At 56.6% G+C, this 27722-nt stretch overlaps 1 protein-coding gene across 2 annotated transcripts in view; it reads right to left on the reverse strand.

The window, feature by feature from the left end:
* Positions 1 to 816: 816 nt before the first annotated feature.
* The window catches only part of BIRC6 (baculoviral IAP repeat containing 6), a 154171-nt gene continuing 127265 nt past the window's right edge, over positions 817 to 27722 (reverse strand). For both annotated transcript variants that reach the window (XM_056128023.1, XM_056128017.1), the window contains exons 62-74: positions 26877 to 27177; positions 24584 to 24801; positions 20967 to 21131; positions 20048 to 20216; positions 19248 to 19458; positions 16193 to 16338; positions 15428 to 15538; positions 12429 to 12646; positions 11646 to 11807; positions 10309 to 10386; positions 6501 to 6689; positions 4522 to 4656; positions 817 to 1688 (exon numbers count right to left, since the gene is read on the reverse strand). In XM_056128023.1, the coding sequence (XP_055983998.1) occupies positions 1506 to 1688; positions 4522 to 4656; positions 6501 to 6689; positions 10309 to 10386; positions 11646 to 11807; positions 12429 to 12646; positions 15428 to 15538; positions 16193 to 16338; positions 19248 to 19458; positions 20048 to 20216; positions 20967 to 21131; positions 24584 to 24801; positions 26877 to 27177 (2286 nt within the window). In that variant the 3' untranslated portion in view covers positions 817 to 1505. The remainder of the gene's footprint in view (positions 1689 to 4521; positions 4657 to 6500; positions 6690 to 10308; positions 10387 to 11645; positions 11808 to 12428; positions 12647 to 15427; positions 15539 to 16192; positions 16339 to 19247; positions 19459 to 20047; positions 20217 to 20966; positions 21132 to 24583; positions 24802 to 26876; positions 27178 to 27722) is intronic.

Consider the following 27722-nt stretch of genomic DNA (forward strand, 5'->3'; position numbering starts at 1 on the left):
AAGCGCCACGAAGCGTGTAGGCAGCTGCAGGTGCGGTACAGAGCGCTGCTTTCACCTGGTGGATGGAAAAAAGGAGTGTGCCAGGTCCGGTCTGGGTTCCGAAGGACCCGCTTGTGCGTCATCTGCTCAAGTGTTAATTCTGGCGGCGGTCCTTCAAGAACAGGAGCCAGACCTTTTAGTCCTGACCTTGGGCTTCCTTTTCTCGAGTCTTCCCCGGGGAGATGCGGCTTCCCGTCGGGCTTGGGGCGGGCAGCTGCTGGCACCACTTGCTGGCCCTTGGCAGCGGGGCCAGGAGCAACCACGCACTGCAGGGGGTGACCCAAAGGCCGCCCCGCTCCTGCACAGGAGAAGACCATTTGGGCTGGGGACGCAGCTCAGGTGGACGGCACTTGTGTGCATGGGAGGGGGGCCGTGCGCCTGTTTCTGGCACCAGAAGGAAAGCCCAGAGAGAAGCCACTAACGCAGGACGTCCCGTGGTCTGCACCTTGGCATGGTCCCTGAGGGTCTAAGGGACAAGAAGCCCCCAGGCTGCCCCACTGGCCCCCTGCGGCAGAGGGTGCTGCGAGGGGCTTCCTCTATCTTGGGGGGGAGGGACAGACAGAAACAGACACAGAGAGACAGAGACGGACAAAACGGGAAAGGGGCCGAGGGGTGGCCTTCGCGTCCCCTGGGGTCCCAGATGGGGCTGACCGGCAGGCACGGGACATGCCCCGGTTCCGGGGTGCTCTGGGGTAACGGGTGCAGGGTCGCTGTGCAACTTGGCCGCTGCGTCTCGGAGGCTTCAATTCAAAGAACAAATGCACCCAGAGGCCCAAATGTTGGCATAGAATAAAATCATGTTCATTTATTTTCTTTCTGCGTCTTAGAATTAGAAGGCATAAAATTAAATACGTTGAATGTAATAAATTCATCCATACAAGTGCAAGTTTTCCATCTATAATGCATTTTATGGCAGATTTACCATTTAAAAAATGTATCAGTAAATCAAAAAACAGGGAGTATGTCCATGTAACTTTTATTGAAGTGTACGTAAGAGGTCTTCAGAAGTCAGACAGAAGCATGAAGGTGTGGCCAGACAGACCCAATTCCGTGAAACGGGGCCGACTTTAAATAGCGGTTGTAAGAATGACCAATATATATCCTTTGTTAACAACCCCTCACTCTACAGTAAAAAAAAAAATAATAATAATAAACATTCAGTAAACATTCTTTCCTAAGGTAGCTCCCCTTGTAGTTCAGTGATTTATCCGCGTCTTCGTATACACAAATTTGCCGAACAGACCAATCAGTGGTTCTCACAATCGGGAAAAAAAAAAAAAAGCACAAAAAAGTTTCCACTCTGGTACAGTAAATGAAAGACCGCTGCGAGTCCGCGGGGTCTCCTGCAGGGCGTGGGCCGGGCCCCACGCGTCCCCTCGCACATCATCGGTTTCTTACATACAAACAGTGACATATTTGGCTTGTGCTTCGGAGCCGTCGTGCCCACGAGGTCCGTGTCCACGCGCTCAGAGCTGGAAGTCGCCGGGGAGGTCTTTGCTGCCGCTGGCCCTGCCCTGCTCGGGCAGCAGTGTCTCCTCGGGCCCCGCCGTGGCGCTGCACAGCTCGGCGGTGTCGGCGGCGGCGTCGGGGTCCAGGCCGTCGGGACAGGGCAGCTTGAGCAGCTCCTCCCGCAGCTGAGCCGTGTGGCGCTGTGGGGAGGGAGGGCGGGTCACCGGCCAGCCACAGCTCCGGGGCTGTGAGCCCCGAGCATGGCCCAAGCCGCCCCACGCCAGAACGGAACCGATCCCGGCTCCCCCCGGGGCCGGAGCGATAGTGCGGCAGGGAGGGCGCTGGCCCGGCTGGCGGCCGGCCCAGGTTCGACCCCTGGCAGCCCGCACGGTCCCCTCCCCCGAGCACCGCCAGGAAGGCAGGAACTACTAACCCGCTGCTACTTAAGGGACAAGAAACTCCACCCTACAAAACATATGCACGAAAGATGTTTCATTGAACGCTGGGAACAACCCTCAGAAATAAATGCATGGGGAGATTTCTTGAATTTAAGCAAACAAAGATGCTGACGGATTGGTTCTGTATCACTTAGAGATGATCAGAGAGATGGTGAAGGAAAGCAGTTTGGGTTTGGGTTTCAGAGATGATGCGAAGTTTCATCCATAATCCTGCTAAAAAAAAACACTCAAATATCGCTGTCACTGGCTTTGTAAAGTCATCAGGTTTCAAAGTCAGCCGCTGACTTTCAAAGACACTGACCAACATGTACAGAACCGGTTTTATGTTGCAGGGACTTTACGGAACACCAACAATAAAAAATCATGAGAGTAAGAAAATATAATCTGACTTCACAGAGGAACCAAGACGCAAAACAAGAGAATACAGGGGCCCTGGAGACGGTACAGGCGTTCCTGACGCCTTGAAGGCGGCTGACGGGACAGAGGGTTCCCCAGACACTGTCAGGGTCTCTCCCGAAGTCAGACCTGGAAACAGCCCCGGAGTAGCACAGGGTGTGGCCCACCCGCCTGGGCTCCCCCTGCAGCCACCGGCAAGGATGCAAAGTCCCTTGACAGGCTGAGTCCAAAGCTCCAACTTCCCTCCCACTGTGAACGGGGAAGACAGCAGCGTAACAGCGAGAGAAGGATGAGAGCGGGGCGGGCACGGGAAGACGAGTCCTTCCCGGCACAGTCAGGCGCTGCTACAGCCTTCCACCCTGAGCGCGGTGAAGGCGGGCCGGCTGGGGAGAGGGATTTCCCGGGAAACCATCTGCGGGACACCGGCCAACGGGGTCAGGAAGCCAATGAGGGTGTGCGTGGGAAAGACAGTCGGACCTACCACAGCAGACCGTGAGGGTGTGAGCAGGGAAAGACAGTCGGACCTCCACAGGAGGCCACTCAAGATGTGCGGCGAACAGGCAGCAGAGGGAGAAGTGGGGAACACCAACAGGCGTGCCAGATCTGACTGGGCTCAAGGTCACTCCGGCTGCACTCAGGGCACCGCACGTGGCAGTGGGGAAACAGGAGCTGGCCACGGTACAAGGTGACAGCTCTGCTCACTGTCCTATCTCGAGGCCTGAGTCATGTTTCTGCCCGGGATTTGGGGCTTTCTCCAGCGGTGTGCAGAGGTCACTCCCGCAATGCACAGGTGACCCCGGGCCCCACACGCACACAGAGAACAGCGGGGAGCCTTGGTGAGAGCAGAGCATCACTGTGTCGGACACGGCCTCGGGCCGCCCAGCTCTATTTACGCTGTCTGGCGGGTGGGGGGTAAGGGGGGGTGGAGGGGCGCTCCCCAGAAGTTGCCTTGCACACAGCTCCTGATCATGGCGTGATTTTTTTAAGAGGTTTTAAGGACCAGGGAGACATGAGTCAGAGCCACAGCACAGCGGGTAAGGCACTTGCTTTGTCCCTTTCCGTAGGGACGGGCCTGGCATCCTCTAAGGTCCCACGAGCACCAGCAGGAGTGACCTCGGAGTGCAGAGCCAGGAGTCAGCCTCGAGCACCGCCCACGCGGCCGAAGGACAGGGACGCTGCTGGGTTTGCGGCAGCTCAGGTTCCATCCCTGCTGCCACGGCCTGAGCAGCTTCAGGAGGGCTGAAAGGACAGCCAAGAGAATTCTTTTTTCATTTTTTTTGCTTTTTAGGTCACACACCCGGCAATGCTCAGGGGTTACTCCTGGCAGTGCTCTGGGGACCATAAGAGATGCCAGAGACGGGATCCAGGTCGGCTGTGTGCAAGGCAAACGCCCTCCCCACTGTGCTATCGCTCCAGCCCCCAAGACAAATAATTCTGAAAGGAAATAATGGAGGGAAGAGAAACACTAAATGTTAAGCAATCAGTGAGGGGAGGACACACCCAGGCTCAAAACCCAAGAAAGCAAATCGCCAGCAGCAGCCTGACGCGCCGCCTTCGGTGGGGACAGGGCCCCCAGACCCGCTCAGGCCAGCTGCCGCCCCAAAGCCAAAGGACCTCCCCGCTTACTGGACTTTAAAGCAAGCCCAGCTCCCACTTGGCTGTACAATCACAAATACTTCCGTACCTAACGGGACAGTGAACATGCCACATAAGACACGAACAAACCCGTGTTGTCGTCAGCTAACCACTTTCGAACAGAGCTACAAAAATGGAAGCAACTGAGAGGGAAGATAATGTCGGAGAACAAGAATTAAGAGAGGGCTGGAGCGACAGCACAAGGGACAGGGCGTTTGCCGTGCACGCAGCCAACCCGGGTTTGATCCCCAGAGCACTGCCAGGAGTAACCCCTGTGTAGCACCGGGTGTGACCCAAAAAGCAAAAAAAAAAAAAAAAAAGAGTTAAGAGAAAGGCAGGTTGGCCCAGTAGGCTCAGGCCAGGAAGCGGGGTGACCAGCGAGGGGACCAAACCCCGACTCCGGTGCCAGGCAGCAAGGGCGGCCTTGCGGGCAGCAGCAGCCTCCGTGCCGGACTCCGGGTCCTGCACTCACTCTTGGCGTCGGGGCCAGCCCCTCCGTGCGGGAGGAGTGGACTCGGGGGAGGCGGCGCCCGCCCACACTCACCTTCAGCGCGGCCGCGTGGTGCGACATGGTCCGGCCCACCCGCTTGTCGCTGCTGTACTGCTGGATGTCCGCGATCCACTCCTCGCACTGGGCCATGATCTCCACGCGCTTCAAGTAGAAGTGTCTGTGTATGACCTGCCGGGCAGCCAGGGACAGGAGGGGCTCGCGTCAGACCCGAAACGCAGCGACGGCAGCTTCCGGCGAGACCCGCGCCTGCTCCCGGCAGTCCTCAGTGAGGGGACGGGTCAACGCGGAGACGATCAGGAAACCTGCCCGACGGGCACCAACCCAGAGAACCCTAAGCTAAGCTGCGCCCAGGCGAGAGGCTTGTATGCTATGAAGTTTAAGGCACGACTAAAATTTAAAAAAAAAAAAAAAAAAAGAGGAGCCAATGGCCCAGAGACACACAAAAGAATCTCCGAACCGAGCCGCTTGCTGCAGATTTCTCCAGCCTCTAGTTATCTAAAATTTTAGAATCCCAGGAGTATTATGGGGAGACTGTCTGCCACAGAGGCAGGGGGAGGGGCGGGATGGGGGCACGCTGGGGACACTGGTGGTAGAGAATGTGCACTGGTTGGTGGAGGGGGTGGGGGTGGGTGTTTGATCATTGGATGACTGAACCTCAAACAGGAAAGCTTTGTAACTAGATCTCACGGTGATTAAAAAAATAATAATAATAAAATTAACATTATGGGGAAAAAAAAAGTCATGTGGAGTTCGTGCCCAATTCAATCTGCTTAATTAACGGCTGACTAAATAGCTGTACTCCTACATTTAAAAAAAAACAAGAGGGGCTAGAGAGAGTGGACAGCCGGGAGGCAACTGCCCTGCATGGGGCCAACCCGGGTTCCATCCTCAACATCCCCTGTGGTTCCCCAAGGCCTCCAGGAGTGGTCCCTGAGCACAGGACCAAGAGGAAACCCTCAGCAGTGCTGGCCTGGCTCCAAAACACACAGCAGCAAATCAAACAAAAAGAAAAATACAAAAAATGGGAAGGTGGGGGGCTGGAGCGATAGCACAGCGGGTAGGGCGTTTGCCTTGCACGCAGCCAACGTGGCCGACACAGGTTCGATTCCCAGCATCCCACATGTCCCCCGAGCACCGCCAGGAGAAATTCCTGAGTGCAGGAGCCAGGAGAAACCCCTGAGCATCGACAGGTGTGACCCAAAAAGCGAAAAAAAAAAAAAATTAAAAAAAAAAAGGTATCTTTCACTCAAGAATTAACAGAAGAAGTAACATTGTGAAAATCACAATTTTACCTGAAGAGACATTCAGTTCCAATGCTCTCGCAAAATCCCAAGGGCATTTGATGGGCAGAACAAAATCCTCTTAGAAATAAAATACCCAAAGAGTGAAAATAATCTTGAGGAAAAAACACAATTAGCGGCACCACGTTTCCAACTTCAAGCTAGAATACAGAGTGAGGATGAGTAGGGGCCAAGAGGGATCCCTGAGCACTGCCAGGGAGCCAAACCCCCTCATACCCCCTCCAAAAAAGAGTCCAAATGGCTCCAAATCAAATAAAATGGAAACTGAATACCTGTCCAAAAAATTGTGTTGATGGCCACCAAGTGCAGGCAAGAAGCTCTGTTCCCTTATTAACAGAAATGCCAATCCAACTCATCTCTCTGGATAGGGCATCACCCGCTCCCCCGTACCTGCCAGGACGGTTGTTACTGAGAAGTACCGATGGGGTTTCCCGCACCCCACATGGACCCGAGCCCACAGCACCGAGCCCCGAGGAAGCCCCGAGTACAACGAGTGGGGCCCCCCACACCCACCCACAAACAAAGCACAAACAAGGAGAAACACCCAGAAATCATCAGACTCCTTTTAGGATGTGATGTCCCGAAGCTGCCTGGGCTGCTGGAGGACTGGTTTACTTTGCAATCGACTGGAAAAGTTCGAGCAAAACCTCAACGCGAAAAGGGAGAAGAAAAGGAAAAGGAAGCGACCGAAGGCGGCCGGGACAGGCGCACCTCCTTAAAGCAGGGGGAAGGGTTCCGGATCTGCTCCAGCATCGCCCACTTAACCGTTGCCTGCCGGATGTTGCCGTCGTACTCGCGGGAGCTCTGCGTGCCGCTGGGCGTGCCCCTGGAGCGCTCGTAGCCCGGCTCGTTGAAGTAAGGCTCCGCGACGAGGATGAGGGACTGGACGGACACCAGCACCTGGGAGAAAGGACGCCCCGTGAGTGGCCGGGCCGGCGTCGCACGGAGAGGAGCGACAGGCGGCCCGGCCAGGGGACAGCGAGGCTCCCGCTGCTTCCTCGCTCCGGGAACGACGGACGAAGCTGCTCGTGACGCCTGTCACGTCCTCCTGTCCGGGGCTCAAGCCGGGGCCTCCTGCACGCGACGTGGGGGCTCTGGTGGGCTGCGGGCCCAGCCCGGGCAGCTGCGAGAGCATCTGTGTGTCTTCTTTTTCTTTCCTTTTTCTTTTTCTTTTTCTTTTTTTTTTTTTTTGCTTTCTGGCTCACATCCGGTGATGCACAGGGGTAGTTACTCCTGGCTCTGCACTCAGAACTTACCCTTGGCGGTGCTCAGGGGACCACGTGGGATGCTGGGAATCGAACCCGGGTCAGCCACGTGCAAGGCAAACGCCCTCCCTGCTGTACTATGGCTCCAGCCCCCTGTGTGTCTTGCCGTAACTGGGTATTTTTTGTTTTGGGCCAAGGGCCACGCTGGTTGTTCTCGGGGCTCACTCCTGGCTCTGCGTTCAGGAATGACTCCTGGCCGTGCACGGGGGACCAGAGGAGGTGTGGGGGGCTGAAGCCAGGTTGGCCGCAGGCTGGCGAGTGCCCTGCCCACTATGTATACATCTCCGCAGCGCCACCACCTTCCGTTCTTGAACTCTCCGATCCGTGAGCACCCCATCTGACTCGAGCATACTAAGCCTGGGGCCAGAGCGACAGCACCGCGGGGAGGCGGTCACCTGGCATGTGGTTTACTCCCAGCACGCCCATGGTGCCTGAGTGCATCTGCAGTGAGCCCCAGGAGCACAGCCAGGAGTAACCCTGCCGGGAGCCAAAGTGTCAGTCCAGCCTGACCTGCGATTTAAGACTCATCTCTTCTTGGAAAAACGTTGAAAAACACATTGTGTAAGTTGCTGAGCTATGCCCGGGCTAAGTGCCACGAGCCCACCGCTAGGGCTCACACCATGATTTTTTGGAAATCTGCATGCTTTGTTCATTCCCCATTTTGCCCTCTTCCTCACGTAATCAGTTATATGAGGCCAGCTTGGGAGAAATAAAGTGGGAGCTTGATCAGTCTCCCCTTCTCTCCCCTCTTCTTCCGCCCTCTCTCTCTCGACTAGTCCTGCGGGTCGGGGCATAACCCCAAAACGAAACAAAGCAAAATCAAATAAGAACCCCTACGTCTTATCCGGCCTCACCGTTACCGGCCGCACATGGCCAACTATGTTGCTTCTTTTGTCCTTTTGGTTTCCTCGTTGTGGCCACGCCCAGCCGTGCTCGAGCTGCAACATGCGTGGCCCTTGAGCCAGGTCTGCGTGTGCAAGGCGGAGCCCTGCGGCTGGCCGGGTGCTCTTCATGGGGCCATGCGGGAACGGGGAACGTTTCCCACAAGCTGAGCCTGGGCAGTCGCGGTGCCCCCTTCAGTGGCCACTCTGTTCCTTGGTTTCCCAGTCACCCCTGCGATAGTCTCCTCCTGTGGTGCCTGAGCTCCTGACCCTCATCTCCCGCAGGCCAAGTCCTGGCCCCTGTCACCTCCCCCAGCTCGGGGGTCTCCAGTTTAGGAAGAACAGCAGGCAGTAAACGGGAGGACGAAGCCCCCACACTCGGGGATGCCCGGGGCTTACTCCTGGCGGGGCTCGGGGACCCTATGGGACGCCGGGCAGGGATCAAACCTGGGTCGGCCGCGTGCAAGGCAAACACCCTCCCCGCTGGAGTTTCGTTCCAGCCCCAAATGCTGACTTTTAAAATCACGCAGAGACAGATGATTACAGAAATCCTACATCTGGTTCCTCTTGAGGATGGCATCTTTACTGATGCCCAACTGGAACAAGCTATTTCTAGGTATGAACTGTCACGCTCATATTTTTGGGATCTGGGCCACACCTAGGGGTGTTTAAGTCTGACTCCTGGCTCTGTGCTCAGGGGTCACCACTGACGGGACACGGGGAAACTTAGGTGGTACCGCGAATGTGGACCACGGCTGGCTGCGTGCAAGGTAAACACGGTCACCCCTGTACCACCTCTCCGGTCCTGACTGAAACAAAACTGTTGACTTCTGTTCTGCCTCTCATCACTGCTGCCCAAGGCCTGTGGGCCACCTACACTGGTCGCAGGGCCAGGAGTCACAGTGGCAGCGCTGGGCCCGGGAGAAAGGCCACAGCAGCGCCCACCCTCCGGGACTCAGTCTACACGTCGAGCAAGTAAGCGATGTGAAAAGTAAGTCACGTGAGCATGACCCTCCATCTGACCCCGAGGAAAGGCAATCATTCTTTCGTATTTGGGGACCACGCCGAGCTGTGCTCAGGCCTCCCCCGGCTCTGGCTCAGGGATCACTCCTGCTGGGGTTCGAGGGACCAGCTCTGGGGCTGAGGACTGAAATCCGTCCAGCCGCATGCAAGGCAAGCATCTTACCAGCTTCCGACTGCTCCGGCCCCAGCATGGAATCACTCTTGACCCACAGTTCTAAGCACAACTGGAACTGTGTAAAAGTTACACGGTTCAGACTATTACGAAGTCAGTTACTGCTGGATAAGAAACCTATGGCGTAACCAAAGGAGAAAGAAATCTTCGAAAGGCAGCACCACGGACTAGATGCAGTGCTTCAGACCTGGAGCCGCAGACACAGTGACCCACGGCCAGGCTGTGGCTCCACACGCCTGGCGCCTGAGGCCCGGGTGAACCCGATACCGCAGGGCTCTGAGAGCTACTTGGGAGGCCTGAGGGGGAGAGGAAAACTCATATGCCATCCCGAGGGGATCTGAAAGAATCATTTTTTTCATCTCTTCCTTTCATTCGGCAGAGCCTGGTAAGCTACTCATGACGTACTCGATATGCCAAAAAACAGTAACAATGAAGGCCCTCATTCCCCTGACCCTGAAAGAGCTTCCAATAACCATCGGGCTATACTAGCGCATAACAGGGACAAATGGAGACGTTACTGGCGCCTGCTCGAGCAAATCAATGAACGACAGGACGACAGGTGATACAGTGATTCCTTTCACTCAAAAGCAGAAAGTCGGAAAGGAATCCTGGCAGAGTGACTTTCGTGAGCACAGCTGAGCGAGTTCAGTGTCTTCTTTACTGAACACTGTCTAGTAAGTTTGTACTTCAACTATTATATAGAAATACGGATGGAAAAGCCAAAAGTAACTCTTGTTATTAACACACTTAAGTCTTCTACACTTCACTAAGGTCGTGTTAAGACAAAGCGTCTGAAGGTATTTGCCAGGCTGCTCGATAGTGTTTTAGGTCTCCCAGTGGCCCCTGGCTTTGACTTCAGCCCCCTATGGCTGTGAAACAGAAGCCAACAGCCCTTCCTGCAAGCAGCTGAGCCCAGCCCGGGTTCTGGCACCAGCAACCCCCACGCACACCCAAGGGGGCCCCCCAGTCCCACGGGTCAACCCCTAGCAAAGGGCAACTCTGAGGAAATGCTCCGACTCAAGATTCTAAAATTCAGGTGGCTTTCACTGCATGGACTTTATGCCAATGAATCTCCTTAACGTCTATCTTTTACTATTTGTGTCCTCGGGTATTAGACAAACATTTAAAAGGCCCCCGTGACTATTTTCTAAGCAAAACTGCCAATGAAATTTGTTTACTTGCAAAAAGCTCGAGGTCTGCGGGTTCCACTTCTCCTCCGGCCTCCCGTGCCACGTGTTCAGGATGCTTAAGCAGACCTGCGGGAGGGGCGAAGAGCGTGAGACCTGCACCGGGAAAGACGCCGTCTCCCCGAGCCAAACTGCCGCACAGCAAATGGAACGAAACGCGAGCACGTTCTCAAAGAGATCGTTTAGGGCGAAAGAGATGGCCCAGTGGTTAAGGCGCCCGCTGAGCAAGTGGCTGACCAGGGGACCCAGGCCCCCAAGTTCTGCCGGCATCACCCCTGAGCTCAGAGCAGGGAGTAAGCCCCGAGCAGTGCTGGGCGTGGCACGAAACCCCAAAACAAGAGCCAAGAGGAGCCTGCTAGGGTCCGCCTAGGAGACAGGCTGGCATCCCCGCCGTGATGTCTTTACAACGGAAGAAGACACAACCACTGTTACGCTGTTAGGAATATTTTCAACTAGGTCCACACCTGGCCCGGCTCACAGCTGGTGGTGCCTGGGGACCCTCTGTGGTGCCAGGGATTAACCCTGGGCTGGCTGTGAGCAACACAAGTGCCCCTCCTGCCGCACTCGCTCTTTAAAGGAAAACAATTTCCACAAACAAAAAATTTCAGCGACAGGACTGTGAGAAGTGCAGAGGGGAAGGCAGCTGGCGCGATAGCACAGCGGGGAGGGAATTTGCCTTGCATGCAGCTGACCCGGGTTCGATTCCCAGCACCCTATACTGTCCCCCGAGCACCTCCAGGAATAATTCCTGAGTGCAGAGCCACTGCATTGCTGGGTATGACCCAAAAAGCTTTAAAAAACAAACAAAATAAAAACACACCAGCGGCCGGCCAGACTGATCCCAGGGCTGCCAGGAGGGATCTTGGAGCTGTGAGCCCGGAGTGACACCCCCCAAATGCACCCCCTCAAAAAAAAAAAAAAGCAACAAAAAGATGTTATTTTTCCCCAAATCTCAAAATTTATTCAATTTTGATAATGGAATATCGTTTAATGTTATCAGATTTAATATTGCCTCCTTATTCAAGTTATTAAAAATATTACTTTAGTTGGGAGGGTGAGTCCATATAGATATAAAACCTTGCTCAGACATAAAGTCGGGGCTGGGATGAGCACACAGACCCCCGCAAGGGTCCTGGGGGTGTCAGGATTCCCTACAAGAAACCAGGGGAGAAAGCAGCTCTTGGCATCGGCCCAGCGCAGCAGCATTGAACACAAAGCCCAGGAAGCGACGCGCGGGCGGCGGCAGGGACAGGCTCGTTCTGCAGTGCCCCATCCCCACAGACAGGCAGGCCGGAGATGCCCAGACACACTCTCCCGCTACCCAGTACCTTGCCGTCGTTGTAGAGGTTGGGGTTGAACCGCACGCTGTGGCCGCCTGTCGTCTCGAGATTCACGAGCGGCGGCGAACTGGGGTAATCTTGAGGGAAATACACATCGAACTCAAAGCAGCCGTTTGCGTAAGGGGTGTCGGCTGGGCCAGTGATCAGAACCTGGGGGCAAGCACAAACGCAGGCTGGGTTGCTGGCTTGCCAAGGACACGCAGGCGTGACGCGAGGGGCTCCTCGCGCACACAGGACGCACGTGTGGACACGCACGCACGCCCAACTGGGAGAAACAGACCGGCACCTGAGGTTTCTGCAGGAGGGTGGCCGCCAGGAGCAGAGCCCACACAGTGCCACGGGCAAGGTGAGGGCTCCAGCCACGAGTGTCAGAAAGATGGACAGCGACCTCGACCACACGCCTTGAGACAGGACCCCGCCCGCCGCCAGGCGCCACAGCTGAGGGTCCCCGCAGCGCACCAAGCCCCGCTCCCGAGACCAGGTGATCCCGGCACTGAGACACAAGGTGCACCGGGCTGCCGCTGCACCATAATCTTTAAGGTGCATCCCGCTGCCAGCCAGGGACAAACACTGATGGCCGATTGACATCTCTGATGACCGGAGAGAAACATTTGACGCTTCCCGGGCACTTGACAGACCACACCCAGCCTAAGCTTTCTTCCAGCCATGGTCCTGCCAAGAGGGCCAAGCCCTGGACACTGAACCCCCCCGCGCCCACCCCCAGGCCAAGGGGCCCTTGTCTGCTGTGGCGAGCGGCCAGCGGGGCCCTACCTTCATGATGTCCAGGCGCTCCTCGTCGCAGCGCACGAACACGCTGGACGAAGACGAGAGGGGCAGCGAGGTGGACAGGGTCACGGCTTCCTGGGCCAGGCGCCGGGCCCTGGCGGCGCTGTTGGCATCGTTGGCGTTTTTCACCTGAGACATGTAGTGGTAATTCACTTTAAAACCCAACTTGCCATCCTCGTCTTCAGAAACCATCTCAAATGTATCTAGAAGAAGAAGAAGATTTAAAAAAAAAAAAAGGCACTAAAAAAAAAAAGGGAGGGGAAAAAAAGAAAACACCAGAATGGAGGATAGTTGTTACACAGACAAAAATCAGAAACCAATCATACTGTCCGCCCAGATCACAGAGCTGCACGGGCAGCGGCTGGCTGGTGTGTGTGAGCCCACAGGGCGCCCGTGGGTCTGTGCTGGCGCGACGGGACGGAACGCAGAACGGGCAACGCGCAAAACAGGGCCGCGGACATGTGCCCTAGTCAACGGCCTTGCCTGCACCAGACCCGGGTTCAAATAACACTTCTAGCAAAAAAAAAAAGCCAGAAATCTATCTCAAACTGAATCCACGCTATGTTCTCACGGCCAGATTGTATTTTATCAAGTTGTTAACCAACAATGTAAAGCAGTAAAATTTTAAAAGCCAAGTGCCATGGCTAGGGAGAGCGTCCAGGGAGAACGGCAGTGCCCGGCAGCCCAGATGGCTCCCCGCGATTGCAAAGATATGCCTCTTGCCTGCCCTGGCAATTCCTTTCTTAATCTGCCACAGGGAACGATGCCAGGAGCCGGAGGGCCAGCCCGAGGCACTTGCTCTGCACTTGGCCAAGCCTCGCCTGCCCTGGGCTGCTGCACAGGGCCCCGAGCACTGGCACGAGTACTCCTGCAGGGAAGCCCTGGGCCCACTGGGTGTGTCCCAAACACCCTCCTCCCTCCCACTGCACACAGACACCCAAAGGGAAAGAGAATCCCGGGAGCACCAAGGCAAGGATGCCCACCGAAACGCAGCATCTACCAAAAATGTCAGAAAACGCCGGAGTTGAGTGGGTCAAAGAAATGACAGAGCGTCGCGTGATGGCCAACAGCAAGGGGCGCCAATGGGGGCCGGGCATCCAACTCGGGGCCTCGCATGAGGAAGCATGACCTCTGACCCTGAGCTCTGGCCAAAGTGCTGGGCAACGTTTTATTCATTTTTTTTGCTTCTTGGGTCACGCTCAACGATGCACAGGGGTTATTCCTGGCACTGCACTCAGGAAATCACTCTTGGCCATGCTGGCGGGTAGGGTGTTTGCCTTGCACGTGGCCAACCCGGGTTCGATTCCCAGCATCCCATAGGGTCCCCTGAGCACCGCCAGGAGTAATTCCTGAGCGCAGAGCCAGGAGGAACCCCTGTGCATTGCCGGGTGTGACCCAAAAAGCAAAAAGAATAATAATAATAAAATATTTTCTGAAGACAGAGCTTCTCAAGGACAAAGGTTCAATGCTGAAATAACTTGCCCCGCAGGTACTGAGCCTAGGGCAGAATGAATGAGCATGGCCAGCTGTTGCTGCCAGCAAAAGCAAAACCAACGCAGGAAACCAAAAGCACAATGGTGAGACAAGCGGCATGCAGAAAGGAGGAACCATTTAAAATCCTGAAGCAGAAATCCCAGGACTCGGTCCCGCTCCTGTGCCTGCTCCTGCCGCTCCCAGCCCCGAGGCGCCCTCGAGTCTCGGGAGCCAGACACACGCGCCGAGGGCTACACCTGGTTTCCCCAATAGGTTTACTGTTCACCCGGCTCTTTGGTTTGGAGTCACACTCCGGGTAATGTTCTGGGGCCCACATGTGGTGCCACGGACCAAACCCAGGTGAGCGACATGCTGGCCAAGCGCCCCATCCGCTGACCACCTTTGCGGCCCTCACATCTGCGGTCGGTCAGAGTTTTGCGATTCCAAGCCGGGAGCAGATAGCATTCCGGCACTTGCTGTCACAGTCACAGAGACCCACAGTACGGAATGAATGAGAGGAACGTGGGTTCACTCTCCCAACGCCAAGCGTGGATTAAAAGGCTGGAAGCAGGCGACTGGAGCGACAGCACAGAGGGGAGGGTGTTTGCCTTGCAAGCAGCGGACCCAGGTTCGATTCCCAGCATCCCACATGGTCCCCCGAGCACCTCCAGGAGTAACTCCTGAGTGCAGAGCCAGAAGTAACAACCCCTGTACATCACCGGGTGTGACCCAAAAAGGAAAAAAAAAGGGGGGGGAGTCGGAAGCGGGCGGCTGGCCCATGTCCCCAACACTCTGGGTCACTAGGCGGAGCCCATTCAGGCCGCTGTGAAGACCACCTTACACTCAAGAGCTTGGTCAGCAATCTCCCAGGTTACACCACAATTTTAAGTAAGGAGTCAAAAAAAAAAAAAAGCAGTACAGTCTTTCAAGTTATTTGGTAAAAGAGAAAAACAATTTAAAAAAAAAATCAATGTTTCGGGCACTCAGAACGTGCCCACTTGGGTACAAAACACTTTGGAATGATCTGCAAGGACAGAAAGCCAGCGGGTTAAGGGCAACAGGCATCGACAAAACCTGGGCCCGTAGGTGCGGGACGCTGATGTCCCTGCCCCCGCCGTGGTCACCTACGCGGGAGACCGATGTCCCAGCACGCTCCGACCCAAGGAGTCTCAACACAGAAAGGGAACTATGCGTAGCTACACTTCCAAGAGCAACCTCAGGGGAGATGTTTTCTTTGAAAACGGCATATAAACAAGCTCCAGGTTTTGGCTTCCTTCAAACCAAGCCGCAGTGAAATGGAGCCACTGCGAGCCCTCCCTAGACATTCGGTTCCTTCTGTCACTGATCTGGACAGGATACAGTACGTAAGCGTAACTACAGAGACACGAATTAAAAAGATAGAAGCCATCGTATTTATCAAATAACAAAATAACGAGCAATGCGTGTTAGAAACTTAAGTCTTTAAAGCAGTAACTGAGTAGTACAACTTAAAAATGTAATCCAAAACTTACCAAACTGTAATTTCTTCATAACAGCCACGTATTTTTCTTCAAGTGATTTCAATACTGATAAAGGTTTGGGTTTCATAGCCACCTTCTTTGAGTATTCACCTAGTTTTTTTTCTGTTATTTAATATTTCAAGATAAACAGCGTTAAGTCAACATTCTTAGAAAACTAAAAGAAAACACAATCAACTTCTACGTTTCAAAATGTGAACTCCAAAACCATAACACCCACCAAGCTCTTGGCAATTCTCACTATTGTGACTCGATAAGAATGAGAGACTTTTATTTTTCATCAACGGAACTTATCAACGTGACAGCTTGAACCACCAACTCGGTTTCATCCACAGCAGAGATAAAATGGTAAGTGACTCAGGTCCATTTATACCTTCTATAAGCTATAAAAAAAATGCCAATTTCTACTAAATTCTCATCCATGGTCTAGAGCTAAGGGCGGGAGGGCAGAGAAATTTGCCAGGCTGGGGGTTCTCGTGACTCTTCCCCAGGGACCGCTTTGTCACCCTCCAATTACAGGACTCTCGGGGCAGTAAGAGACAGGCAAGACGCTGGCTGGCCGCTAATGGAGTCCTTCTTAGCAATTCTACGTAGCTCAGTTGAAACATTTCAAAACGAAGAGACTGTTCATAACTGACTTGCAAAATGGACATCGAACAGAATTTGAGGTACAGCGGCTCGCCTCACGCCATCTAGGCAGAGGGACGTTTTTAAATGCAGTGGCCAGGAAGTGAACCGGAGCAGGGGGACCAGACGCACCTTGGCTGGCCCGCCGCAGACTGGTGGTGGCCGAGCACACGATCTCGGCCGTCCTCTGGATGTCGGGGACCAGGAGTGTGAGTCCCTCTGGCTCCGGGTCGGCCGCGTCCGGTTTCACTCCTGTCTTCACATTTTCCCTTTTAGACCTGAAAAATACAAAGAATCGCGTAGGAAGAAGCACCAGAGAGATTTTAGGACTGAAAAGTAAGCATGGCCCTCAATCAGTAAAAGTTCTTAAAAAGAGCCACGTGCCAGCGTGTCCCTGGGCCCAGAGCATCTGCATCTGGCACGGAGAACAGACCTGGTTTATGCACAATATTTGTACGACATCTATGCTAACTGTGAAAGCTGCACATTCACCCAGGATACCGCAGAGACAAGTGTTTCAGGGAAAATGCGAGCTAAACTAGGGGCTTGAGGACAAGAGAAGTTTAACTGAATACTTCATCACCACCTACTTGCAGTCTAAGATGTACCCACGCTTCTATCAAACTGCGAGTCAACATACATGTGACAGCAAGTTTTCCGTTTGTAAGTAATTTTTTCAGCGTACAAACTTCAGAGATGAATGCAACAGAGTTTCACGTCACTGACAATGAATACAAATTTCCTCTCTCCCCTATTTTGACTGGGTCTGTTACTCGTATCAGAAACATTACGTTACTGATTTCATATTAAAAGCCATACCTCTATTACTTCATCGACTATTAAAATGAAATTAAGTAACTTCCGAGAGTGTTTAGAATACTCCTGTGGTCTAAAATGCGATCAAAACCCCCTCTCGCGCCTCTCGGGCTGCGTGCCTACCCATGCAAGAGCCTGACACCTGAAACGACCTCACAAAGCGAGAATGCTAAGAGAACCGTAAGAAAAGCAGGAGAAACCGAAAAAGCCTTAACGAAACAGGATTTATTTCCGACAGACCAATCAACCACTCTTTAGTCCGAAGACAAAAATCTGTGGAGAAGCAATTCTGGGCTTGGCCTCATGCAAGGCAAACAGCCTCCCCGCTATCCTGTCTCGGGCCCCATCCCAGGGGTTTTTAAGAGAGCAAGAACTCACCCAACAGGATGACCCACGTCTTGCTGGATCAGAGCCCTCTCGCCTCTAGCTTCTCCCTGGCGGTCCTCAGGGGACCGGGAGTGAGGCCCGACAGACCGCCCACTTGCGGTGCTGGGGGTCACCTGCGGGCCACGTGCCTCCACCGCTTGCTTTCACTATCCCCCGGGAGAGGCAGGGAACAGCTCTGCCGCCACCCAACAGTCACACGGTGGCTCTCCAGGGCTCCTCGACGCACAGACAGACGTGCGGCTGTGGGTGCTCCAGGCCGGGGAGCAGGGGCGCTTCTGCCGGCACCGGCAAAGCCTCGCCCTCTCAGAGCTATGGGACGGGCTTAGGAGTGAGTCTCACGGGATTTCTTAAGTAAAGAGGCTATTTGACGAGCCTAGCTCAGAGTCTCCGATCTGGCCTTTTCCACAGCTACTCACAAGCAATGTGAGAGGCAGGAGGGAAGAGAAGGCGCCGGGGCTGGCCAGGCCGGCCAACGCTCAGGTGGCCACCGGCTACAGCACTCCGCCCGCGGGCACCATGCCGGCTGCCCAGCTTAGACGCCAGGAAGAATTTTACAGTATCTTCACCACAACAAAAGATGGGGTCAAACGTCCTACTATCGTCTTTCAAGAGACAAGCAGTGTTACCCCGTGTATCTTCCCGGCTCCCTTCTCCGGCAGGGAGAGCGGCATAAGCCCAGGGGTTTCTATGTCCTGACCACTGTTTGCTTCTCATGGTTTCGGGCAACAGCCCAACTACCCAACAGAACCAGCGCCTTCCCAAACGCTGGGTTTCCCTGATCAAGACCAAAACCAATGAGTGCCCAGCGATGACCAACACTCTGCATCATTCAACATATGCCTTCGCTGAAAACGTTTCAGCTCCTGGAGCTGGAGTGATAGCACAGTGGGTAGGGCGTTTGCCTTGCCCGCAGCCTGACCCGGGTTCGATTCCCAGCATCCCATAGGGTCCCCCGAGCACGCCCAGGAGTAATTCCTGAGTGTATGAGCCAGGAGTGAGCCCTGTGCATCGCTGGGTGTGACCCAAAAAGAAAAAAAAAATTTCAGCTCCCAAAACAGCAGCAAGATCAACCAGGTCAAACTTGCATCCCGGCAGGACGAAGGGGAGGTTCGGAGAGAGGCGCCCACATCTCTCTGGATTCCAGCTCCCAAACCACACACCGTGCGGGGGACGGAAGGAGTGAGCCCTGAGCACGGCTGGCTGGGGGGGGGGGGGGGGCGACAAACCCGAAGCGAGTCCTGATCCACCCCAGAGGCAGGCAGCACCGAGAACCTCCCTGGGAGCGGAGTTCCCCACAAACCACGATCAGCGCATCTGCAGACGCAAGTCCCAGAGCGAGGGAACGAAGAGCGTTCCGGGATGCTGCAGGGGACAGGGCGCCTGCCGCAGAGGTGGTGGCCCCGAGCACAGCCAGCAGCAGCCCCTGACCACTCACAGGTTTGGCCCCATGCCCACCCGGGCCCAGCACGAGGGAAAGAAAGGAGAAGCTGACGTGTCTTCTCTTCAAGTCTTTGGAAACCTCAACGCAGGGAAAAAGACATTTCGACCCACGGTGCGTTTAAAATGTAACTTTCCATAAAGACACCCACTAAAATGCTGACGAATACAGAATCTTGTCTTTGGAAAAAGATCGCAGGAAGAATTTGCGCCTGTGTGTGTGTTGGGGAGGAAGGGAGGGATAGAAGAAGGGAAGGAGGGAGGGAGAGAGAAAGAGAAAGAGAGAGAGAGAGAGAGAGAGAGACACACACACACACAAATACACAACAGGAGTAACTCGCACCCAGAGAATGATTCAGCAACTGAGTGGCCTGGGGCGTTGAGTGCAGAGTTAGGTGCCACCCAGCACGCAGTGTCAGGTCTCGGGCAACGAAGCCCAACCCCGCGTGGGTCCCAAAGGACGGCGAGGCCGCCTGCCACTCTGCCCGCACACTCGCGCCCCTAGCCCGTGTCCCCGGAGCCCCGCAGGCCCCACGAGAGGCCGTACCGTAAGCGGTTGGTGTAGGTGTCCACGCAGGTCTTCATCTTGGCCAGCAGCGTGCCCACGGAGGCCTGGCCCTCGGGCTGCTCCTCGTCCTCCTCGCCGTTCTCCGTGGACAGGGGCAGCAGCAGCGGGACCATGGACGCGCAGGACGCGATGGCGCGCAGCAGCTCCAGCACGGCGCGGTACAGCGGCACGTGCCTGGCCATGTCCAGCACTGCGGGCGCGAGAGGGCGGGCGTCAGGCCCCCGCGGCGGGGCAAACAGGGAGGCCCCCGACCCGGCCGGCGTGGTCTGGGGGTTGGCTACCGCCGGCGATGCTCGGGGGGCCCTCCTGGCAGTGCACGGGGACTCGAAACCCCGGTGGGCTGAGTGCAAGCAGCTTCCCCGTAAATCCATCACAACGCACCACCCCCGCGTGAGCTCCGGGTTCGATTCTGTACACCGCGTTGTGGCGGTGAGTCGCCCGGTGAGGTCTGCGGCTTTCCTCCCTCAGGAACCGACTGTGTGACTAAGAGCAGGACCCCTCCCGGCTTCTGTCCCCAGTATCCCCCGGAGCACAGTACCCCATCAACATCCAGGCACAGAAGCAAAGGCCACGGCAGCCGAGGGACCCCCGGGACCACAGAGGGTGCCCTGAGAGCCCCCAGGAGTGACCCCCGAGCACAGGCAGGCCCGCGCCCGCCCTCTTCCCTGGAGAAAAACTCCAACTGCACGCCATCCCCACAGCACCGGCACCCAGAGTGCTGGGAGCCTTGTCTGAGTGGCCGGGGGGTGGGGGCCAGCAGGGCCGCCCAGGACACTGACCTGAGTCGTTGCGCAGGTAGGAGGACATGGCAGGGATGAGGCAGGACTGGCTGAGCAGCTCGAGGAGCACTGGTGGGAGAGCACTGCTGTTCTGGCCCCCGCTCTCCTGCGCGGCCTGGGCCTCCCCGTTCACCGTCCCGCTCACGGGGTTGATGTAGCTCGCCAGAACCTGCGGGACATGCAGGGGTCAGGTGGGAGCGTGGCCGGGGCCCAGCAGCACGAGGACCGCTCCGAGGCCTCTCAGCGACGACCCAGTCCAGACTCGCCCCATCTTCGAAGCGGCGTGGCCCCAGAGAGCACGCGACAGGACGTCAGTTCCCCGGGCCCTCGCGGCGCCCTCCCAACAGGACTGAGCACTGTGCTGGGGCAGGGGTGAGAGCCGAGCCCCCCGGCTGCACTCCACACACTCAGCTTCCGAGGGACCATGACGGCGTCTGTGCCAACCCCAGGGAACCAGGCGCCAGGCCTTCGCCATGCAGGAGGCGGTTTCTAGGGGCCACACAGAGACTCCTCCCCCAACCCCCCCCCCCCCGCCCCTGGGGCTGGCTCCTCTGGGCTCAAGGGTCCCTGCTGGCAGTGCTCAGGGCACTCTGCCTTGTGGCAGGGCCGGGGACGAGCAAGACAAATGCCTTAGCCTTGGCGTTACACTCTGCCCGCCCCGATGAGATGAGGACGTCAAGCCCCTCTTTCAGCCCCGACCCCCGGCCCTTTGCACTGAACACCCTCGGGTCAGAAGGAGGAAGCGGCTCCCACTCGCTCGCTCCCTCCCTCCCTCGGGGGTTGGAAGCATCTTCCCATCTGCGGGGGAGGGGCCACGTCACAGGCAGGAAGAGAAGCTCGTGTGTGCGCGCGTGTGTGTGTGTGTGTATGTATGAAATCTGTCATGCAAGGTCAGCGCCAGGGAGGACGCGCGGCTCACCTGCAGCAGGCACGTGACGTGCTCCTCCTCCAGCCGCTGCTTGGTCAGGGCCTGCTCCACATCCCAGCCCGACGCCGTGGAGCCGGTGCCGAAGCCCGTCCCCTTGGCCCAGTACAGCTGCTGCTCCTCCGTGGACGCGGGGTTGGGGGAGCTGGACACCTGGGGCTTTCCACGGAACAACACGCGGCGTTAGTGTGGGCTGCCTGGCGCCCCCCCATCCTGCCACCGAGGCCTCGGAGCTCACAGCGCCCGGCCCAGGGGCCACGCACCATGGCGCGGAGCATCCGGGAAAGAACAGAAAAACGAAGAACTGAACGTTTCTGCAGAGCAATGACAAATTGGGACATGCCATCGGCGCCACTCATAAAACCAGATCAGGGAGGTGAGGACAGAGAAAGGCCGAAAGCTAGACAGACGGGAAACGGAACCAGGAAACGGGCACTTAATTGGCAGAGAAAAAGCCCTTAATTAAATTTGAGGGCATTTATAACTATTACTATGGCTTTTTGGGCCACACCCGGAGATGCCCAGGGGTTACTCCCGGCTCTGCACTGCGGAATGACTCCTGGCGGTGCTCGGGGACCATCTCGGATGCTGGGAACTGAACTCAGGTCGGCCGCGTGCAAGGCCGAGCCTAACCTGCAGCCTGAGGGAAACTCCCCAGGCAAGCATTACTCGCAGGCGTGCTCCGAGATGCGGTGAGTGACCGCGGAGGGCTTGGGAACCAGGAGGGCAGCTGCCCCCTCCTCCTCCCGCTCAACGGCCTCCAGGCCCGCTACCAACTACAGAGCTTGACTTTCCCTGTCTGCTCATTAAACTTTCTCATTTTACTTTCGTTCTATGAACATGACGCAACAGAGTTTGGTTAAGAGTTTCGTTCTCCTTTTATTTGGAGGTCTTGGCAGGGGCAAGTTAGTGCCACAGCTGACGGTGCTCAGGGGACTCTCAGCTTTGTGCTCAAGTTCATGTGCAGAGCCAGTACCTTAATCCCCATACTCTCTCTCCCACCTGTTCTGTCTCCTTCTTAAATACATGAATTATGGGGCCAGAGTGACAGAGCGGGTAGGACCTTGTCCTGTGCACGGCCAACGGGGGTCACCCCGGCACTGCATATGGGCCCAGGTGCAGAGCCAACAGCCCTGAGCACAGCTCTGCGTGACCCAAACACAAACACACATTAAATCAAAAACTTAAGTAAATAAATCTACGAATGTCCCTTGTAACGTATTTTAGTTGTAATTCTGATTTTAATCAGTAAACCGTGTAGTTGGCTAAAGCTGTTGACAGCCTTTACATTTTATTTATTTGAGGGGCTTGCGGAGGAGGGCTTTGCTCAGCCCTGACTCCAGGCTCAGTGCTCAGGGTCACGGCTGGTGCCAGACAGCGTGTGATGCAGGGGATGGAACTCAGGGTCCCACGCAAGGCAAGCCCCGGGCCCCTCTACTACCTCTCTGGCTCCCATTATACTGAAGAATACAAAAACGAAGTCTAGGGCCAGAGCCACAAGACAGCGGGGAGGGCGTCTGCCTTGTAAGCGGCTGCCCGGGTTCGAGCCCCGCGTCCCATATGGTCCCCCAGGTACCGTTAGAAGTGATCCCTGAGCAGAGCCACGAGTGGACCCTCAGCATCCCGGTGTACAGCCAAAAGCAGCCCGACACCATCCACTGACTGCCCTTCCCATGGTCCAGGGGGCGAGACCTACTTGGGGCTGTGAGATTTTACACATTTTGATGGCTGTACAGTTGTAGGTATTAAATGTTTTCACTCTGACTTCACAAACGATCAATGAAATATCTTTTCACGTTATTTAGTCACTAAATCTTTCTAAGTCGCAAATTTAATCTATAATCCTGGAGCTTTCTCTTTTCCATGCTGCAGCGGTGAGGAACAGAGCTCAGCTAAACGGAGTTCTGGGGGCCGCACTGGCGTTGGCACGTGCGAGGCGAGCACCCTCCAGACCCGACATTGGGACTTTTTTTTGTTGCTTTTTGGGTCACACCCGGCGATGCTCAGGGGTCACTCCTGGCTCATGCACTCAGGAATTGCTCCTGGCGGTGCTCAGGGGACCATATGGGATGCTGGGAATTGAACCTGGGTTGGCCATGCTGGCTACGTGCAAGGCAAATGTCCTACCTGCTGTGCTGTCGTGCCAGCCCTGACATTGGGACTTTTAAAGACAGTCCCTCCCCCTTTGAATGAATCCACATCTTTGTGCAGAGGGGAGGTGTCTCCCCGGGAGGCCGGCTGGGACATCAGCTCAGCTTAGCACAGGGCCCTCGGACACGGGGACCGAGCCCAGGCAGGCGCATGTTGTGTGCCTGAACCACCTCCTGAACCCTGGTGGGGGGAGCACTCCCAGCCCTGTGCTACGGGATCCCCCTGGCTCCCCGGGAGCAGGAAGCCCCACGGGCAGCGCCCCAAAGCCCTGGTCCCCAGAGTGTGTGGAGAGTATGTGGTGCACGGACCACCTCCCAACAGAGAAAGCCCAGCGAACACCGCGACCAAAAGCCACGAGCACCGAGGGCGGAGTGGAAGGCAGGTGAGCAGATGCGGCAGGACTCCCAGTGGGCAGTGCCACCAAGGCAGGCACAGAGTGGAAAGGGCAACCCCCGGCACGCCCCTCCCCCAGCACAGGCCAACACGCGGCCCAGGGTGTCCTCGAAGTCCAGCTGCATGGGATCCTCATGTGTGCGCCTCCCGGGCAGTGCTGTGTGCGGGGGCCACGCCCAGGGACACTCAGGCGCAGATGGGACACCCGAGAAGATGGGACGCTGGAGTCAGTCGGTCCCGAGGCCAAGCGCGCGGCCTGGCGGCCAACCCGAGACTCCCCCTGGCCCTCCTCAGCGGCTGCTGGTGGCTTGCAGCCACACCCACGGGCCTCAGGGAGTGTCCACCTGGGCGGGCGTACACAAGGCAGCACCTGACCTGCTCCGCTCTCTCCCCGGCCCTGGTATTCCTGTTCAACACTTCATATACCTTATGAACACAGACGCTGGGCATATTTTTTCGGACCCTGTTGTTCTTTTCTTCTTATGCCAATCTAAAAGACACCTTAGGGGGCTGGAGCGATAGCACAGCGGGTGGGGCGTTTGCCTGGCAGGCGGCCGACCCGGGTTAGATTCCCAGAATCCCATATGGTGCCCCGAGCACCGCCAGGAGTGACTCCTGAGTGCAGAGCCAGGAGGAACCCCTGCGCATTGCCAAAAGGCAAAAATAAATGAATAAATGACGCCTCGGTAAAGCTGACATGTTTGGGGGTACATGTATCGTGTGTATGTATTGACCTACGCTACGACGGCCTCACTCAACCCACCCGTGCCAGTCATTGTTTTTTGAACTTCTGCTGAGCAACCAAATGTCTCCAACAACAAAGAGATTTTTTGCTCTCTGCTTCCTGTGCTGCCCTGCCTAGAATCGCCCTTGAAGTTCAGGAGAGGACAGAAGGACCCCGACGTAAACCCAGCATGCCCCTCCAGGGAACTACGGGACGCCCAGGAAGCTACTCGGGTCCTTTTGATGTTTGCCCAGAGGCGGCCTCAAACCACCAAGTCGACGCTGGGGCAGCCGCGAGCCCAGAGGAATCTGAAATCTCTTTCTGCCCCGGGGGCGCCACGCACCTCGGCCTGGTTGAGGCTGGAGCTGGGCACGCGGGGCGCGTGGTGGCTGAGCGCCGACAGGCACGCGAGGATGAGGTGCAGCGCGCCGATCTCCAGGGCCATGCGCCGCAGCAGCACGCCGTCGTCCGTGGTCAGCGGTGTGCAGCTCAGCAGGGTCCGGAGCACGTGGAACGGCAGCGTCGGGAGCACGTTGGCCGACGGGGACTGCAGAATGTGGCCTGGGTCCGAGAGAAACAGGGAACGCCGCATGCTGAGCCAACCACGGACAGCCCGGAAAGACGCTTCCGCAGAAACATGACTCAGAACAAAGCGGAAAGAAAGCAACCACGGAACCACAGCCCCCGTGTCAGAAACACCACCAAGCTCTGAGACCGCGGGCAGCTGAGGGGCTCGGGGAGCCGGGCCAGGGCGGAGGCATGTCCCGTCCATACGGCCTGGAGCACGATGCCTCCTCCTGCGCCCACCCAACCTCTCCTCGGGGTCCCAGACAAAACGATTTACTGCGAAAACATTCTTATCGTGGAATGAAGACAATTTCCTGCCCTGGAAGCAGTTTAAGCCGTGAAGTAATGAAAGAGTAACACTGATAGGTTTTTTCTACTGAAAAAGTACGTATTGAGCTGAAAATATCAAAACATTTGTAATCTGGATGGTGGCTGAGATTAGTGCAAGGGAGATGACCAGAATTAAGGCGGGTTCTCCCTCCATCTCGCTACATTCACGACAGATCCTCCCCCTTGTTTGTAGTTAAAACTAAAAAAAAAAAAAAGTCACGGTAATCAACTTGTTTTCCTCCAGCCACGTAAGTATATAACAGGTATGAAGCTGAACTTGAACCAGTTGGTATGTAGAAGCTATAATTTAGTAATAATGATCAAAATAAATTTTAACCTGTCAATATTTTGGAAAGAATTCCATCAACGTGAAAAAAAAACAGGAAAGTAAAAAGTGTGCAGCCTGATACTGCATGAGCTTCAGCTACAGAACACACAAATAAATCATCTTTTTTTGCTAGCGCTACTGAGCGTCACAGAATATAAGCTGGTCGTGACAAAGGATCAATGTCTCTGGAGTGAGCAGCCGGTTAGCTGCTGGCCGTGTGCGCAGCGAACCCCGGCTCAACGTCCAGAGAGAGTAACCCCTGACTCGGGCTGTGTGTGTGGCCCAGGAAAAATCCAAGAATGAAAGTCAGAAATGAAACAGAACGAAAGGGTTCACTTTCTCAGGTAAACCAAATGAAAACCCGTTTCTCACGACTCCACTCTAGGTAGTCAGTCCCGTGAAAACCACCCCCACAGCTGCCTGTCGCTTCACATGTGCCAAACAGATGCTACTTAGGGTCCTGAGCTCCCGGGGCCCTGCCACGGTCACCACCGGGTTCCTTCGGCGCGGGGCTGTGGGCAGTGGGTGCCGACTCGGCAGAGCCCAGGGGCTATGGCTGGCGCCCGCTGCCTCCACACACAGCCGCACCGACTGTCATCTCAGTTTCATCTCAGCTTCGTGGTTCGGTTCTGGGCCACGCCTGGCTCAGCGCTCGGCGACCACAGTGGCGAGGCCCAGAGGCCCCATGTGGTGCCGGGGACTGAATCTGGACCAGCTCCATGCAAGGCAGGAGCCAGCCTTGCTGTCCCCCTTCTCCGGCCCCTGTTGACACATTCGAGTAAACCTTCATCGTCGGGAGGCGGGGAGTCACCTTTTCAGGACTTCCCACGGCCTGCTACAACAGCTAGTTATTTATTTCTTTGGCCCCGAGGGGTGGGGGGATATTACGCCTGGCGGTGCTGAGGTGCTGGGAACCAAACGGGGGTCAGCCACGTGCAACCCGGGCCCCCGAGGCCTGCACCCTGTTGGCCCACTGCTCTCCACCTCGAGCTGGGGGCGGCTGCACAGGCCGCCCCGCCCGCCCCCTCTCTCGGGGACCTCAGCGGACATCACGGGTCTCTGAATGAGTCAAAAGTCTCCTTCAGGGACCACCAGGACCCAACAGGGGAGCCGCGTGGCTGGGACCCGCGGGCCCGGAAACACGGAGCTGCCCCGAGACACGCCGCCCGGTCCGACAGTTCCACGCGGCGGCTGGCCCCCCGGGACCGAGGCCAAGCACCGGACTCACGGGGAGCCCCCGGCAGCAGGGCCGCAGCGTTCCTGCAGGTGCCAGCAGACGCCTTCGCAGCGCATCAAGTGGGATCAAGGGGTCGACTGCAAACCGCCGGGCCAGCGGAGGCCGAGAGGCGCGAGCCGGGCCCGGGGAAGCCCCCCTCCCACCCGCCCCCCGCAGCAGGACGGCGCCACTCACTCCCTTCGCCGTCGTCCGTGACGCCCAGCACCAGGCGCAGCAGGCACTGCGCGTGCTTCCGCTCCTTCAGCAGCACCTCGGCGTAGCCGGGCAGGCGCAGGAACAGGCCGAAGGCGGCCAGCGAGTGCGCCGGGATGGGCGACATGGTCTGCACCGCCGACTTCAGCGGGGGCGGCTCGGCCGCGATGGTCTCCGGCGCCTCGTAGACCAGCTCCCCCGACTGCTCGATGGTCACCCACTCGAACTGGTCGCTGTCCTTCGGCTTCTCCTGGGCGGCGGACGTCACCACCGGGGCGCTCACCTGGGGGAGAGGGAGAGACGTGGCGCCACGCCCCGCCCCGCCCCGGACTGTCCCCCTCTCGGCAGGGGGCAGGAGGGCGCCTGGCCGAGCTCCTCCAGGCATGAGCCACCGAGGCTTTCCCCCGAGGAGAGGATCCCTGCTCCTCAGTCCTACCGAACCCGTCTCCGCTTCCCGTGAGCCTGGCCATGAGCACTTTAAAGTCAGGTGCACCCTCCCGTCACCGCCGGGACCTCGGCGCAGAGACGAGACGCATCTCTGGCCGGGACAAGACGTGCTCTTCGACTCACCCGGCCCGCTGTCCCCGTACGTTTTCATGTATTCATCAGAACAACTCCCCGCTCTGAGTTTCTAATGACTGACTCCTAGGGAAAGCGTTTTCATCCAGCAACGATAATCCAGACCACGTCGAAGTCTCTTTCTCTTGTTTTCTGACTGCGTTACAGGTGTTTACAGGAAGTCTAGTTCTAGCCTTATTTTTATCAACCACCTTATGGTCAGGGTTCTAACATCTCAAAATAAAAAGATCGGGGGCTGGAGATGTAATA

The sequence above is a fragment of the Sorex fumeus genome, unplaced genomic scaffold (assembly GCF_029834395.1).
Source record: "Sorex fumeus unplaced genomic scaffold, SorFum_2.1 ptg000006l, whole genome shotgun sequence".
Classification (NCBI taxonomy): Eukaryota; Metazoa; Chordata; class Mammalia; order Eulipotyphla; family Soricidae; genus Sorex; species Sorex fumeus.